Source organism: Dermacentor andersoni, chromosome 8 (genome assembly GCF_023375885.2).
Source record: "Dermacentor andersoni chromosome 8, qqDerAnde1_hic_scaffold, whole genome shotgun sequence".
Taxonomy (NCBI): Eukaryota; Metazoa; Arthropoda; class Arachnida; order Ixodida; family Ixodidae; genus Dermacentor; species Dermacentor andersoni.
The window spans coordinates 146082544-146097210 of record NC_092821.1 but is presented as its reverse complement, the minus strand read 5'-3'; the positions used below and the strand labels follow the sequence as shown (position 1 = coordinate 146097210).

At 46.8% G+C, this 14667-nt stretch overlaps 1 protein-coding gene across 1 annotated transcript in view; it reads left to right on the top strand.

The window, feature by feature from the left end:
* LOC126528952 (kinesin-like protein KIF19) overlaps window positions 1-14667 on the top strand; it is a 170688-nt gene that overhangs the window by 92540 nt on the left and 63481 nt on the right. The window contains exons 6-8 of the mRNA XM_055069498.2: window positions 370-495; window positions 3174-3380; window positions 5468-5546. Coding sequence (XP_054925473.2) covers window positions 370-495; window positions 3174-3380; window positions 5468-5546 — 412 coding nt within the window. The remainder of the gene's footprint in view (window positions 1-369; window positions 496-3173; window positions 3381-5467; window positions 5547-14667) is intronic.

Sequence of the window (14667 nt, the reverse complement as noted above, 5' to 3'; positions counted from 1 at the left end):
GAAATCATTTTTATCCTCTGGAAAACACGGACGAAGAAGAAGGGCTACAGGACACGTAGCGCTTCATATGTCCAGTACCTCCCTTCCTTTGTCCGCGTCTTCTAGCGCTAATACCATTTCGCGATACATGCATAACCAACTCGAATCACCAGTCTGACTAGAAACGTTAAGGTTTCCGACAAATAGAGTTAATCCCGACCTCCTGGGAACTATGACGTCCTTACGTACGTAGATAAGTTATTTAGGCACTTACCTATTCCTACATAAGATCAGATAACATAGCGAGGGACATTAAGACGATTGTTCTACGAGTCATTAAGGCTAATCGTACAGTTCACCGATTTTTTCCTTTTTTTTTTTTGCGGGTAGATATATAACGAGAACATCCGTGACCTGCTCAACACTTCCAACAATTATCTGGAGCTTCGCGAAGACCCCATGGGTGGCAACCAAGTCCTGGGACTCTCAGAAGTGGAAGTCACCAACTCTTCCGAGGTAAGCAGCTCTATTGCTTCCCAAGTCCAATAACCACCGGGTTTTCAGTTTCATTCGTTCATTCCCAATTTACTGCCTCAATGATCGCACAGTCGTAAGCGTAACGCCGTACCTTACTTACATATCGTTGCCAATAAGTCGTTATTGCATAGCACACTTTTACAAACCTCTTACCGACTTTCGCAGAGAGAGAGGAACGAAGATTGAAAGGCAGGGAGGTTAACCAAGGACGCGCCTGGTTGACTACCCTGAACTTGGGGTAGCGTTTTCATTTCTTTAATGAAACTAAATAGCACCAAATAACATACTATAACCTGTATTGTGTTAAACTTTTGGCGCGATTTTAAAGTTACATTTACTTGCTTATTCAGTCTATGGAATATGTAGGTCACTGCAGTCAATGACAGGTCAGTAATGCAGCGGCTAGTGGCCCTCGAAGGGAATGCTACAGTCAGTGATAAAAGTTTGTGGATTGTGCCTACGGAGAAAGTGCTTTACATTGTAGTCCACGACCACGAACTTAGTGATGCACTACGATCCTCGAACCAGGAATTTAAGTTGGCCCTTCTGAGTTGGATGATGCGTGCACTGGCTACGGCAAAATCCGACGTTTTTCCGAACTGAAAAGCTACTTCTAAGTGAACATACTTTGAATCCGTTTCCACTTCGAGATGCAAAACTTGCCGTAGCAGCTCAATGGCTACCAAGTGCTATAGTGCTAGCCACAAGGTCCTGGCTTCGATTACCGTTTGGGGCGAGAGCCTGGTCCCGTATGGATGTAATGGCAGGTAGAGTGGTGTGTCTATAGGTCTACGAAAGCACATTAGAGAGTCTCGGGTCGCCAAAAATTAATCCGGAGAGTTCCAACGTACGACAACTCTCATCGCAGACGGCGTTGCCTCGAGGTGCGGAACAAACAATGTAGCCCATGAGTTGCGCTCTTAGCAGTATAGCGTGTATAACAAACATTACGTGTCGTAATTAGTTGAAGTGGGGGTCGCGTATGGCTGTTTTTGCCGTTTCGAAGAGTGTTCCTCAAATATACACACTACTGCGCCGACCGTCGATGCATATAAGTGCGCCCGTAAAGCACTTTCCCTTCACCAGAGGTGTGTATTGACGGGCGAGTGCAAACAAGCGCAACACGGAAATGTCGTGCCAGATCGACATCGGAGGCGGCGACGGGTAGATCGTCATCGCAGAGATTACCTCCCTGCGGGTATTCGCGCGTATTACCACCGGACAGACGCGACAGTCACGCCACGCCGCCTGCTGGCAACAAATTGCGTACATGCGGCAAGTAAACAAAAGTCGGGCGGAATCAGTGGACTCATATATGGCTCGACGTGGAACATCAAACCTTCTCTCGAAGTCGAAGTGGTCAGCATACAAATGAAAGTGCAATGTCAGAGGATATATATATGTGTGTGTGTGTGTGTGTGTGTGTGTGTGTGTGTGTGTGTGTGTGTGTGTGTGTGTGTGTGTGTGTTTAGCGTTCCGTGAGAATACAGGAAATCAAACAGGAAATACAGCACTCGGGATGAGCAAATGACAGATAAACCTGCAGGTTATTCCTGGCAAGGACTGAAATTCGATGCGAAAAGCGAACATTGTAAGAGCTAACAAAACTGTAACACGAGTGATGCTTGTTGGCCGACTCCATGAATATGTAGACTAGCAAATAAGCGGTGCTCTGGGGAATATTAGGGACTTTTTCGCGTAAAACTGCCACTAAAAGACTTCCAACAGCAATTTCAAATCTTCATTGTGCACGACTTCATTGACGCGCATTCTCTTGCTCGTGAGACGCCTATTGAGGCGCACGTTGGCGAGCTCGCGCAAGCAAGGCGCCGATATACTATGGGCTTTGGTGAAGCCTGTATGTTTGCACTGACACGATATTGGGGCGCAGCCTCGGAGAATAGTGAATGTGGCCTCCGATACTTCTGTGCACACCTTTGCGTGTTGCTTCCTCCGTTACCTTTTTTTTTCTTTGCATGGTTAAACACATGACAATCAATGGGCTTCGGACAATGTGAACAAACCAGTGCAAACGCGAAAAAATAATTTGCTATTGCAAGTAATCGTTTTGTGTGGTTAGAGATCTCAGAAGCACATATGACACACGAGAGGCTTCAGGCAAAAGGCTTCACTAACCAGTGCGAGCACTGGCAATACAACTTGTCAGCGAGGGCGAAAGCAAACAAGACGTTTGTCAAGAAACAATCGAAAAAGCTCTTACAGGATCTTTATGTAAACCACCCTTTCAGGAGTGGATGGTGTTTCCAGTCTGGCAAACAGCGCGACCGTGTAGAGAAGCGTTTCACACCTAAAAGAAGCCAAGAAAGCACCAGTTGTTGACTGTTTCCGCGTCTGCACACTAACATGCAAAAGTGGTCTCACCAAGGACCTCGATTAAAAATAGTCTCTCGGCGCTGCAAAAAGCAACTTTTCTTGCCTTCTGCTCGATATTCCCACAAGAAAGACGGTACTGGTGCGGTGCCGTCTGCCTCTGTACAGACCACACTGACACAGGCACCGAATGCACTGCGCCAGTAGCGTCTGTTCCACTGTGCCTTGTCTCTGCGCGAAAGGGTAACCTTTCGTGGAGCCCTAGTTGTGCAACGTTGCGAGATTTTCTTCGCCCGCATTAGGCGACATTTTTCGTTTCGACGCAGGTCTTACGGCTTCTGCAGAAGGGAAATAAACGTCGCACCGTGGAGCCGACGGCTGCCAACCAGACGTCATCGCGGTCGCACGCCCTCTTGCGGGTCTCCATCCGTCAGTCAAGGAAAGACGTCTCCGATGCGGATTCGGCTCGGCACCGCGTCGGCAAGCTCTTCATGGTCGACCTGGCCGGCTCCGAGCGGGCCTCCAATACCAAGGTATACACTCAGAACGCATTGAGCAGCGATGTTTGTGAAGTGTACTGCACGGCACTACTGCCGCTAAATATACGCGAAACATAGGTTAAGCTGGATATTAGTTAGCGAAGAGGTTAGCGCGGCCATGCACTACCGGAGGCTTTCTAAGCAAGAGACAGCGCAAAACCGAGAACGACGCCACTTTGATGCTGCCACAGCGACTTTCTGCGACTCCGGAGGTTTGATGAAGTCATCTCGGACCTTGATGTCTATCGGTCAAAAAAATTGCGCTGCACTTAATTTGGTGACTCTTGTGCACTTTGGTACTTATAAAAAAATACTGATGTGTATGAAAATACCATAAAATTTGTGTCATCAAACAGACATCCTTGTCACTGTCACCCCTTGGGCTGAGAATTCTTTTAAAAAAGTGAAAGCTTGTTTTGGGGTTTCCTTTTCGTAGTCGAACGTCCTGCGTCAAAGCAATCTAACGAAGTTTCTCAACGCTAACCTACATGCCTAGCCGTTGGCTTCGTGTGGTTGTGACTAACAGAAATCGGGACCTTTGGTTGCCTTATTTTTCGTTCACTGCCCAACATTTGGGTTTCTGAGCTTCCCGAAACTCTCATCTCATCCACATCGTTTCCTTCAAAATTAAATGGGAAACGATGGCGAAGAACATACGCTCGCAATTTGAACAGGTGCATGGGCGCCCGTGCACTTGTCATTTATTCATATTATTACAGCCAGCTTTCGAGAAAATTAACACTTACGTGATACCTAGCGATATGTCCGTTCGCATCTAACCTTTTTTCACTAAAACTTGGGCCACTGGGTAGTCTATGGTCTAATGGACGGAGAATGGGGCTGCTGTGCTGAGGGAACCGGGTTCGATAACAAACGTCACGTCAAATGGGGTCGCAGGGTACGTGCCCAGTGGAACGTACCCGGTGAATGAACTTCTTTCAACGAATGAACCTCTTTCAGCGAATGAACCTCTTCAACGAACCTCTTTCACGCCAAGTTGGGTCACTGGGAATCTACTATGGGGTATGCGCAGTTCTTCAGTGAAAAATCGTTGACGTCGACTTGTACCACTGGGTGTGGGCCACTCGGTATATACGTGCCGCTTTTCAATGAACAAAATAAATTGTTTCAAATTTCTCTGGTGCTGGGCGCATTCGAACCCACGTCCGTATATTCGAACAATTTCGTCTGTACGTACAGTCACGACACTCGGCGCGAGCATATTTCACTGTGCCACCGCCAGATGGCGCAGCGTGTCGCAGAGGGAAGCACTGGAGAGGAGCCCAGCTGCAGTACTGGCCTCATGTACGACGCTTTTCGGCGGTGGCCGTGTGGTGTGTCACTAAGTCGCTTCAATGCTAATCACATTAACATCAACAGTCATAATAAGAGGATTTCTGCCGGCATTTTTTTGCCCTGACAAAGTTTACGACACGCTCCCCCTTTGTTCACGTATATAAAGATGCTACTCCCTACATCTAAGTGTGATGTGCGGACCGGTTAGTAATTTGTTTCTTCAAGCTCGTAGCGTACCAGCCTGTAACAGAAAATGTCTTAAAATTTATTGCGTGCATAGCTAGACTTTCTTCCTATGTAAGTTGGGAGAAGAAATTCTGTGCTGTCGTGGAGTGTCTGTTATCTCAGAGCGCGCACGTATAGGCGTAGACGCGCATCCCCTCCAAGTTGTGCTTGAACCGTGGTCTTGCCTTTGTGCTAGAACCGTACCGAGACGCGTACAGCTCGGGCAAAAAGTTTTACGGCACAGGATGTTACACTTGAAAAAGCAAGTGACCAAAATTGACAAGCTTTCACAACAACGACAAATAAACCAAACTTCCCAACAGATCGCACACTGGGTTCCCGCGCGTTCTTGATACAAAACTGAATGGAAATACAATAGCAAAGCAGCGAAAATGAGGTAAAAGTCGGAAACACGTATCGATGTGCTCGGCACAACTGTCCCAGGAGTGCCATTTCCGGGGACGCTAGCACTTTAGGGCACACTGTGAAATGCTCCCTTTGGTATCAAGTCGACCTCCTCACCGACTTTTTTTGTTATTGTTGTTTTGTTTCTTGTCCAGAACACCGGTATGCGGTTGAAGGAAGGAGCGCACATCAACAAATCTCTCCTAGCGCTCGGCAACGTCATCAACGCCCTTGGTAAGGCTTCTGGATCTCTTACAGCGAAGCTGTTTATGGCTAGGACTCCGGGCTTTCTTTGCGGCGTAACCTCGACAGAAAACTATCATCATCAATGGCTCACACGCCCAAATGCAGGGGCCCATACCCCCCTAAGGCAGAGGCTACCTGAACTCAGCAAAGGGAAATGAACAGTGCATGCAGTCTTTGCATTCACGCATACGACATAACAGCATACGTTTCAATAAAGAACAAGCTCACAACAAGCATGCGAACCACATAATTGATGTTAAGGCGCCCCTGCGCCTACATGCAATGCAAAGCAAGTAGCCTCCCCCGCACACACTTCCAGGTAAAGGTTACCCTTGCGCAAGCTGCCGCTGCGACGGCAGCTTGACTGTAGCATACGAAGCCGGGAGCGACGTAACTACACTTTCGTACGCAAATGAAGAAGCCGTCTATCAACGTATTTGTATTGTGAAAGTGCTATGGAAAGGCCACGTACAGTGAGTACTCCTGAAGAGCAGCGTGCGTACAAGGCGCGGCGAATTTCTCTTCTCTCTGGTCCACTGTCTATAAGTGCGCGAAGTAACAGCGCTAGTCAAGTCGCAGGCCGTCGAAACTTCTTCAGCTAATAATTAGATCGATTGTATGTGAATGTCGCCACGTCAAAAATTGCAGTGTACATCGCAATGGGTAATGGTCGTTCTAGTTGTGGTTTACAGCTTCACTGTCTTGCCACCTTCACAGCATGAATGGAACTTGTTCGTCGTACTGTTGCCTTGCCATCGCATATGGAGCCGAATCAGTAGCGGTTTTCCGAATGCACGCCATCTCATGCAACCATAAATGCTGTACTGGGTGTTTTTGTAACTGTCGCTACAATATTTCGCGAATATATGAATAAACCATAAAGCAATAGGAGCAATAGAATGAATTTTTATCTCTGCGCAGGCCTTTTAGTTGCACAACAAACCATAGCAGTTCGGTGGCGACCACAGGCCCGTTCACCTGCCCGGCATAGCAGTAACGCTCGCACTTTGGCGCCGGCGCCGGCATGAATGGATTGGTTGTGTCCTGCTGGCGGGTTTCAATATTAAATGACTACCATACTAAGAAAGCATTGTCCCATACGAGCACTGTTTGAACGTAGCGAGTTAACTCAGGTTCTCTAAAACGGTTGTCACATGGTGCATTTTCTATCGCGATCGAGCCCTATCGGGATGGAATTTCTCGATCCCGATTGGCTCCCTTGCGCAAAGTGCGGGAGAAAGGCAATCGCGGTCGAGAATTTCTGACCCCGGTAGGTCTCGACGGGGATCATAAAATGTACCGCGTGACACTGGTAAAAAAAGAAAATCTCAATCCTCACACACAAAGCCCCTGTCATTATTTTCATGCGGTCAATTTGTCGGTGAATCAATAAATTCCGCGGGAAACAGTAGTTCAATTGCATTTTTATATATCCGTCATGCTGGCTCGACTTATTTCTTCTCTGTGCGTCGCTTGCTCTCATAGTCTTCCCACTTTTGTTTTGTTTTGTTTTTTAAAAGTAATGCTTTCTTGTCGAGTTCGATGCACTTTCTCGCACGTATGTGGCCTCGGCCACATGGCCGAGGCCATATGGCCACATACATGGCCATGTGGCCATGTATGTGGCCATGCCATGTACATGGCCATGTATGTATGTACATGGCCATGGTATGTACAGGCGCCCAAATCTTTAACTGGTGTGCGCGAGCGGTGACTTTTCCGTGCGTCAGTGTCGCATGACGGGGCGAGACTGGAAACAGCTTAGCAGACGATGGGCCCAGCTGAGCGCGCTTTGCCCGCATGCGCTTAGCCTCAGACTTTTTCCAGCCTCGCCCCGTCATAGAGCGCTGACGCACGGAAAAGTCGCCGCTCGCGCACACCAGTTAAAGATTTGGGCGCCTGTACATGGTATGTACATGTATGTACATGGCCATGTACATGGCCATGTATGTACATGGCCATGTATGGCCATGGCCATACATGGCCATGCCAGCCACATACATGGCCATGTGGCCATGTATGTGGCTGGCACGTTGAGACGCTTGGAGCGTTTCGATCCTCCGATGCACCAGAAGGAACCGACCCATCAGGAACACCACGTGTCCAACACGACACTATGGATCAGCCACTGAAAATTTAAACAAATGACATATGTACGGTGTGCTGCATGTAAATATGCGTATATAATATCCGGCCTGTCTATAATTCACTGCAAATCAGATATTTTTTTTCGTGGGACACGCTGCTCTTTGATACTAATATTTATGCCTCGAAAAGAGCACTTCATATCACGCGCTCGTGGTTCACCAGCCAATCACACCGAGACTGCTTCGCTTAACGTAGATGTCAACTGGAGTCGAATTTGCCTGTTCCTTGTATATATATATATATATATATATATATATATATATATATATATATATATATATATATATATATATATATATATATATATATATATATATATATATATATATATAAAGAAGAGAAACAAAAATCACGAAACATTATACTGTTTATTAACTTTTGGCAGCAAATAAACGCACTATAGTGTGAACCTACAAAAGTGCAGTTCTCCTTTTCCTTGTTTGTGCACAATAGCACTAGCTATAGCTGACTAGAAGGATTAGCCTCCTTGACAAGACTGGGCCAAGGAATGGAGGAAGTGCACACTCGACAGTTAGGGATTTACTAAACTAACATTCGCCTATGCTCGACTCCAACTCCAAAAAAAAAAAAAAATTGTGGCTCGCGGTTGCGACTCCGTGGATGCAGGTGCTTAACGGTACGCCACAAAATGAGCCAGCCCCTCTACTTTATTCCCGTAGAATATTGGGCACTCGTTTTAAGTGTTTTGAAACATATGGCTGACAGCGCAAATAGACGGCCACAAGAAGGCATAACCTACGCACAAGCGCCTTGTATACGTGACTCCATTCTTGTGGTCGTCTGTTTGCTCTGTTACCCATGTGTTTCAAGATGAACTAACTCGGCCAAAAAGAAGTATTGATGTCGTTTTAAGTGTACGTGTATTGCGAAGCGATCGGGCTGCAGTTCGTAATTTGCGGTACGTTTAGTAAATTACCTAGTTTAAAACCAAATTAGCGAAATATTGGTAATGAATCACTGAAGAGAGAGATATTGATGGGCTGGTTAGTTGGTCCATTATTGTTTTAGAAGCAGCGCATTTGTGAACACATAGACGAACGCAGAAGCGGACATAAAATTTACACTCGTGTGTGTCCGCTTTTGTGCTCGCCCCTGGGTCCACATTGCATTGTAATTCTACCAGTGCTAACATATGAGGCAGAAACTGGGAGGTTAACAGAGAAGCTCGAGAACAAGTCAGGGACCGCGCAAAGAGTGATGGAACGAAACATGTTGAGCGTGACGTTAGGAGACAGGTAGAAAGCGATGTGGATGTGAGAGCAAACGGGGATAGCCGATATGCTATAGCTGACGTTAAGAGAAAAAGATGGGGCTGGGCAGGCCACGATGTGAGTAAGGCAGATAACCGGTCGAGAGTTACGGAATGGCTGCTAAGGGAAAGAAAGCGCAGTCGAGGGCAGAAGAAAATTAGGAGGGGTGAAGAAATTACGAAATTTATTGGCGGAAGTCGGAATCAGCTAGCGCAAGATTGAGGGTAATTGGAGATCACTAGGAGAGGTCTCGTCCCAGCAGTGGACATAAAAATAAGCTGCTGCCGCTGCTGCTATTGCTGCTGCTGCTCCTGATGATGGTGGTGGTGATGATGATGATGATGATGATGATGATGATGATGATGATGATGATGTGTCCACAAGTGTGCTGCCTTCAGAACGATTTTGTTAGTTGAATAAGCGTTTAAATTCCTCTTTCAAGTCCGCCCCTTCGGGTAATCCAGTCCCAGGAGCAGAATTGTGGCATCTGCGACAGGCTATAGTGAAACATTCTGGTGAGCTTTTAAAGGACACCAGTTGCAGTACGAATTACAAATACACGAGTAAGAAGCAAGCCAAAACGAGCTTTGCAATCGTTTCTCTGCGGCTGCTGTACACAGTGTTCAAATGGTCACCTGTCTCTCCTGTGGTGCGTGTCGTCTGTCCTTCGCTCTAATTTGGTTACAACACCGCGCTGCCTTCTTTTTTGTCACTGCGCGTGTCCGCTCTGGTGCTTGCAGATGGCTTTTCGTAGCTGTAGGGCCTAGACGCTGTCCGCTGTGGTAGGGCACGCATTAGGGCACGTTTTTGTAAGCGACGCGACGCTACAGCTTTTCTTTTTAACCCACCAACAGTTTCAGCTAAGCTCGAACGTGATGTCTCATCACGTCGTGGTTAATGCGACGAGGCGCTAGAAATGTTTGTTTCTGTTGCTTTCGTTTAAAGGCCTACTGGAACTAACCGGGAGTTTTCTTTTCTCTTTTTTTTACGGCGTAAAAAGCCTACATTCAGATAGCGTAAACGTACAGCAGCCTCTGTGAAAGATTTGAAGTACGAGAGGATTCGTCGAGAAAAGCGCGCAAATGTAGACTTTTGCGACACCAACACTAAAAAAAATTGACCACCGCGATTACCACTCGCCCGAAGCGACGCAAGACTAAAAACGCGTCGCTCTTCTGCGCGATCTCCGAGATTCAGCGCCGCTCCCGTGGCGCGCTGAAAAAGATCTCGGAGGCGCCGTGCTGGGACCTACGTTATATCCGCTAAACACCAGATGCACGCGTCGTCTGCTCGCGCGCTATTTAAAAGGTCGTATTTGAGAAAGTTAGAAAATTGCGAGTCCTGCAGCTTTGCCAAGGTTGCCTGATAAGTTCGTAACCAATTCTGCCACAATGAAATTTCGTTGCAGTTAGCCTCGGGCTTCGGCCCCTTCGCCTGAAGTCCATGCACTTCGTCGCAACGTTACTGCACAAACGCCACGGGAGAATGCAGGCATGAACGCGTCTCTTCTTTCACTACAAATGAAGGCCAGTTATGTTTTTGAAATGACTGCGCTTTGAGCTACTGATAAAACAAAACGGCCAACAATGTGCAGATGTTATGGAAAGCTAGGTCGGCGTACATGGTGGCTAAATTATAGAATGATTAAATGTTGATTATATCTCTGTATTATGTCTTTTCTGTTTCTTTTTCATGCTCAATTTCCGATCGTTTCGTATCTTTCGCATCGCGTTACACACGCAATTTCGTCTACCTTGCCTTGTTTAGCGTCGATGCTTCGTTGATTCTATCTTTGTTTGAACCAGATGCCAGGTGGTCCGGCCGCGGCGGTAATGCAGTCTATGGCGCAATGCGGTTAATCGTATCATTACTTTTACTTACTTTGCGACTAATTCGTGCCTGTCGTCTCGTTCATACTTACATTTTGACACTTCCTGCGACTCGCTGTGACGCTGCTCTGAAGGCGCAAGAGGGACGCTTCTTTTGCGAAAGTGGCTACCAGATACCCAGATCCCAGATACGGCAAAACCGTGTGAAGTCAGCAAGAAGACGTTCTCTTTAAAATCACGGCGTCCCTCGAAGAATACTCCCGAGGGCGCCAGGCGACGGCACGGAGCTTATTTGTACGTGTTTGCCGCCACACGAGGCCAGACATTCGGCGCGTTCGTTTCACGTGGCCGCAATAACAACGCTGCTGCGATCTGGAAGCGTCCAAGTCGATGGGCGTATAACCGCATACAAGAATATACATCGAACCTCACCGAAACTATAGGGGGCGCTCTAAAAAACCCAACGTTAAATGTGAATTAGTAAACTTTATCCCTCCGCAAACAGCGAAAAATTCATCCTCTTACTGTACGAGGAGGCTGAGTGAGGCGGAAAAGACGCCGGAACACGAAATTTAGCAGGTGGCGGAGTCACTTTAAAGTTGGTTCTGCAGCAGGCCGTTACGTCACGCATACGGGCGGTGCGTATATATATACTCGCCTATGGCGGCCTATCTATCGGGAAATTGGGACTACGTCACGTTGTCTAATGTCCAGAAGAGAGTTTTTTGCAGGAGGAAAGTCTGCTTCAAAATGTAACAATATTTGTCATAAATATGGATAAAGAAAAAAATTCGAGTATCCAGACTATCGAGTCTGCCACCAATACCCCTAAAATGTCGGAACCTTTGCAAGCAAGAAAGCACTCGTGAAGCATCGTATAATGTGTCCGACAGTAGAACAGTCAGCGATTGAACCTCTAAACACACAGTGTCGTAGGAAATGCAACCCTTTCTACTTGTCTTACCACTTGAAACTGAGGGGCACGAATAATGGGGAATTCGAATTTTTTTTTTTGAACCCTTCTTTCCAGTGCGGCTATAGCTTCGCAGCTCGTACGCACGTAAGGAACCGCGTGCAATGTCGCCGTCTCTCTCCTTACTTAACCGCTAGCTTCCACAGTCAATGTAGCACAGCGCAGTGGCACCTGCTACGCTTCCCTCCGTTCCGCATCGGCCCACATTTGCTTGCGTCGAGGCCAGCCGAGCGTCGCGTTTAGAAGCTGTACGCGCGTTGCTCGCACCGAATGTGATCCTATACGTGTGTGCACAAAAAAATATCGCAGCAGTACCTAATTGACACCGGCCGCCCCGGGCTGGATGTCCTAATGACTCTCCGGAGCCCACGGTCACATAAGTAGAGCTCTTGCATTTTGCAGTGACCGCCGCTAGAACGGGCCTAGGTCAGCGCGAACACCCGGGGCTTATCGCTTGCTTGGCAAGCGCTGCAAGCTGCGATGGAGCGCCCTGGGACTTGGTGCCTTACGGGCGATTTAACGGTCGTTTCGAAATGGGAAGCCGTGTATCAGTGGCGCTTAGGTGTCCTTAAACTCGTTAGTTTGGTGTACAAAAAACTACGTACGAGATATACGCTACCGTGCATTCCCTGCGTCAGCGGACAACTCTACGCACCCTCCCCCCCCTCCCCTTCCCCTGTCTATTTCTTCCATGCCAGTTGAAAAGCGATTATCGCAAAGCAGGAGACGGACGTTCGACCTATGTGTGAGCGAATTTATGCATTGTATTGTAAAATTCTGCCCCTGAAGGTCAGGAAGAGAACGAAAAAAGAAATGGTGGAACAGAAGGACATACTCGGGAGCATGCCAGTAAATTTCATTGCCACTTTCGCTGGCTTGGTTAAAAAGACTCCAAAGAAGAAAAAAAATTACTTGAGCAGTCTGAGGAAATTACCTTTCGATAATACCACTGCCGTCTGCTTGCCTAAGGGGACACTAATTAAAACATATCGTGCCGTATTAGAAATTACACCTTCTACGAGAGGGAATCAGAAAGTCTTTGAGCCTATCTTTTATTAGCCAAAATAAGGTACATACAGGTAATTGCAAACATTCGTACTATTCTACGTACCTTACACTATTTTCTACGTAGTCCCCACAACGGTTCAGACATTTGTCCCATCGCGGCATTAATTTTTTTTCCATCACAGTCGTCAGCCAGCGACACACGCGGCCTCCCCGAACGCTCATTGTCATGCAAGTCTTCGCGGCCTTTTGCGATCTCTCGCCACAACACCACACTTCTCAAAGCGAGACACCTTTCACCGTACGTGGGCTGCATTCGCCTGTAGATTACGATGGGCGTCCGTCCCTTGCTCCATAGAAAACGAATCACACTTCGCTGGTCGTACGCCGTGGACATGTGTGAAACACAATCGCCATCTTCAACGACTGAAAGCAGCGCCGTGCCGCGGAGCTACCGGCAGATAAGGCCGGGCCGGTCCAAGAAAGGTCCACCACTAGCGGAATGGATATGTTGACTTCGCATTTACAGCCGTAATTGGGCTTTGAAATATAGGGACAAAGACTTTCTGATATACAATACGAAAAAGAAACACCCCTATCGTGATGGGAGGCTTAATCAACCGCAAGAGACGCATAGAAAGACGGGTGGCGACACCGCCTTCAAGTTTCCGCACTACATCGTCGTGATGTCATGAATCTTTCGCTGCGCCTGCACATGCCTAGTCAATTATTTATTGGTAAATATTAACTACATTACATTTTCAAAGATCCAATGAAAGAAATGAATGAGGACGTTTCAGGAACTTCTGCTGAGCTACGAAGTCGCGAATAAGAAAATGTACTTTAAGATCCCCGGTGTGGAAGGGACGTGTACCTGTGCGGTTCTGGCACGAAATTGAAAGAAAAATAGGAGTTGGGGCCTTCTTTTTCTTTTCTTCTAGTAAACAACCTATTACCGCGTAATTAACGAAAACAGTTTTTAAAGAACGCTTTGTCCGTCTAAAGGGATTAATGGTTGCTTTTCAGTGTACCTTTAACTCAGTTGTGTTGAATGAATGCCTCCTACACCTACACCTACAACACCTACACAACACCTACACCTGCCCTTGCACTCTGTCAGTCGAATCTATCAATCAATCAGTGAAACAACCAATTAATAAATCAATAGATAAATCAAAATGGGGTTTATTCGAACTATTCAAGACGTGTACAAAATACTTGGACCCATGGCGTATGCGGCATTCGTACCTGATACAACAATGCAAGTACATATGAGTCAACGACGCAGGTGTTTTCTCAACGAATAAAGATATTGTCTAAATGAACAAGCACCATTTGACTGAGGAAGAGTTATAACACTGGATTAAACAAGTAGAAGCGTTTCCATGCGAGATGAGAGTGTCTGGGAATTTTTATTTTTCACAGGAACCGCGCTCCATAGTATCACGCTGAACAACTCTAACAATCGTTCACCGTACACGTTGCTGCAATCGGGAAGACTTAAGTTAGAGTTACTTTCTTGCCTATAATGTTTGAACGAGGAATGCTAAACATGCGTAGTATTGAGAAAATGGAAGTTTGCGTTCATTATTTTTCGAACTAAACAAGCGATCCTAAAATTTCTCAAGGTCACATAAGAAAGTATTCGAAGGTCGTTCGACAGAATGCTACCAGGGTGATGAACAGAGAAAATTTTTTATTATTATTAACGCGGTGCATTGTTGGCAATTGCAGCAACGGTGTTAAGTAAGTTCTTGGGCGCATACACATCCTGACGTCATCAATCCGTCCAAACTCTCTGCCTGTCACGACTAAGCGTTCGGCTTCCCTTGGCACCCATTCCTTTATTCTAAGAGACTACCGATTATGGACTCTACCCAAGA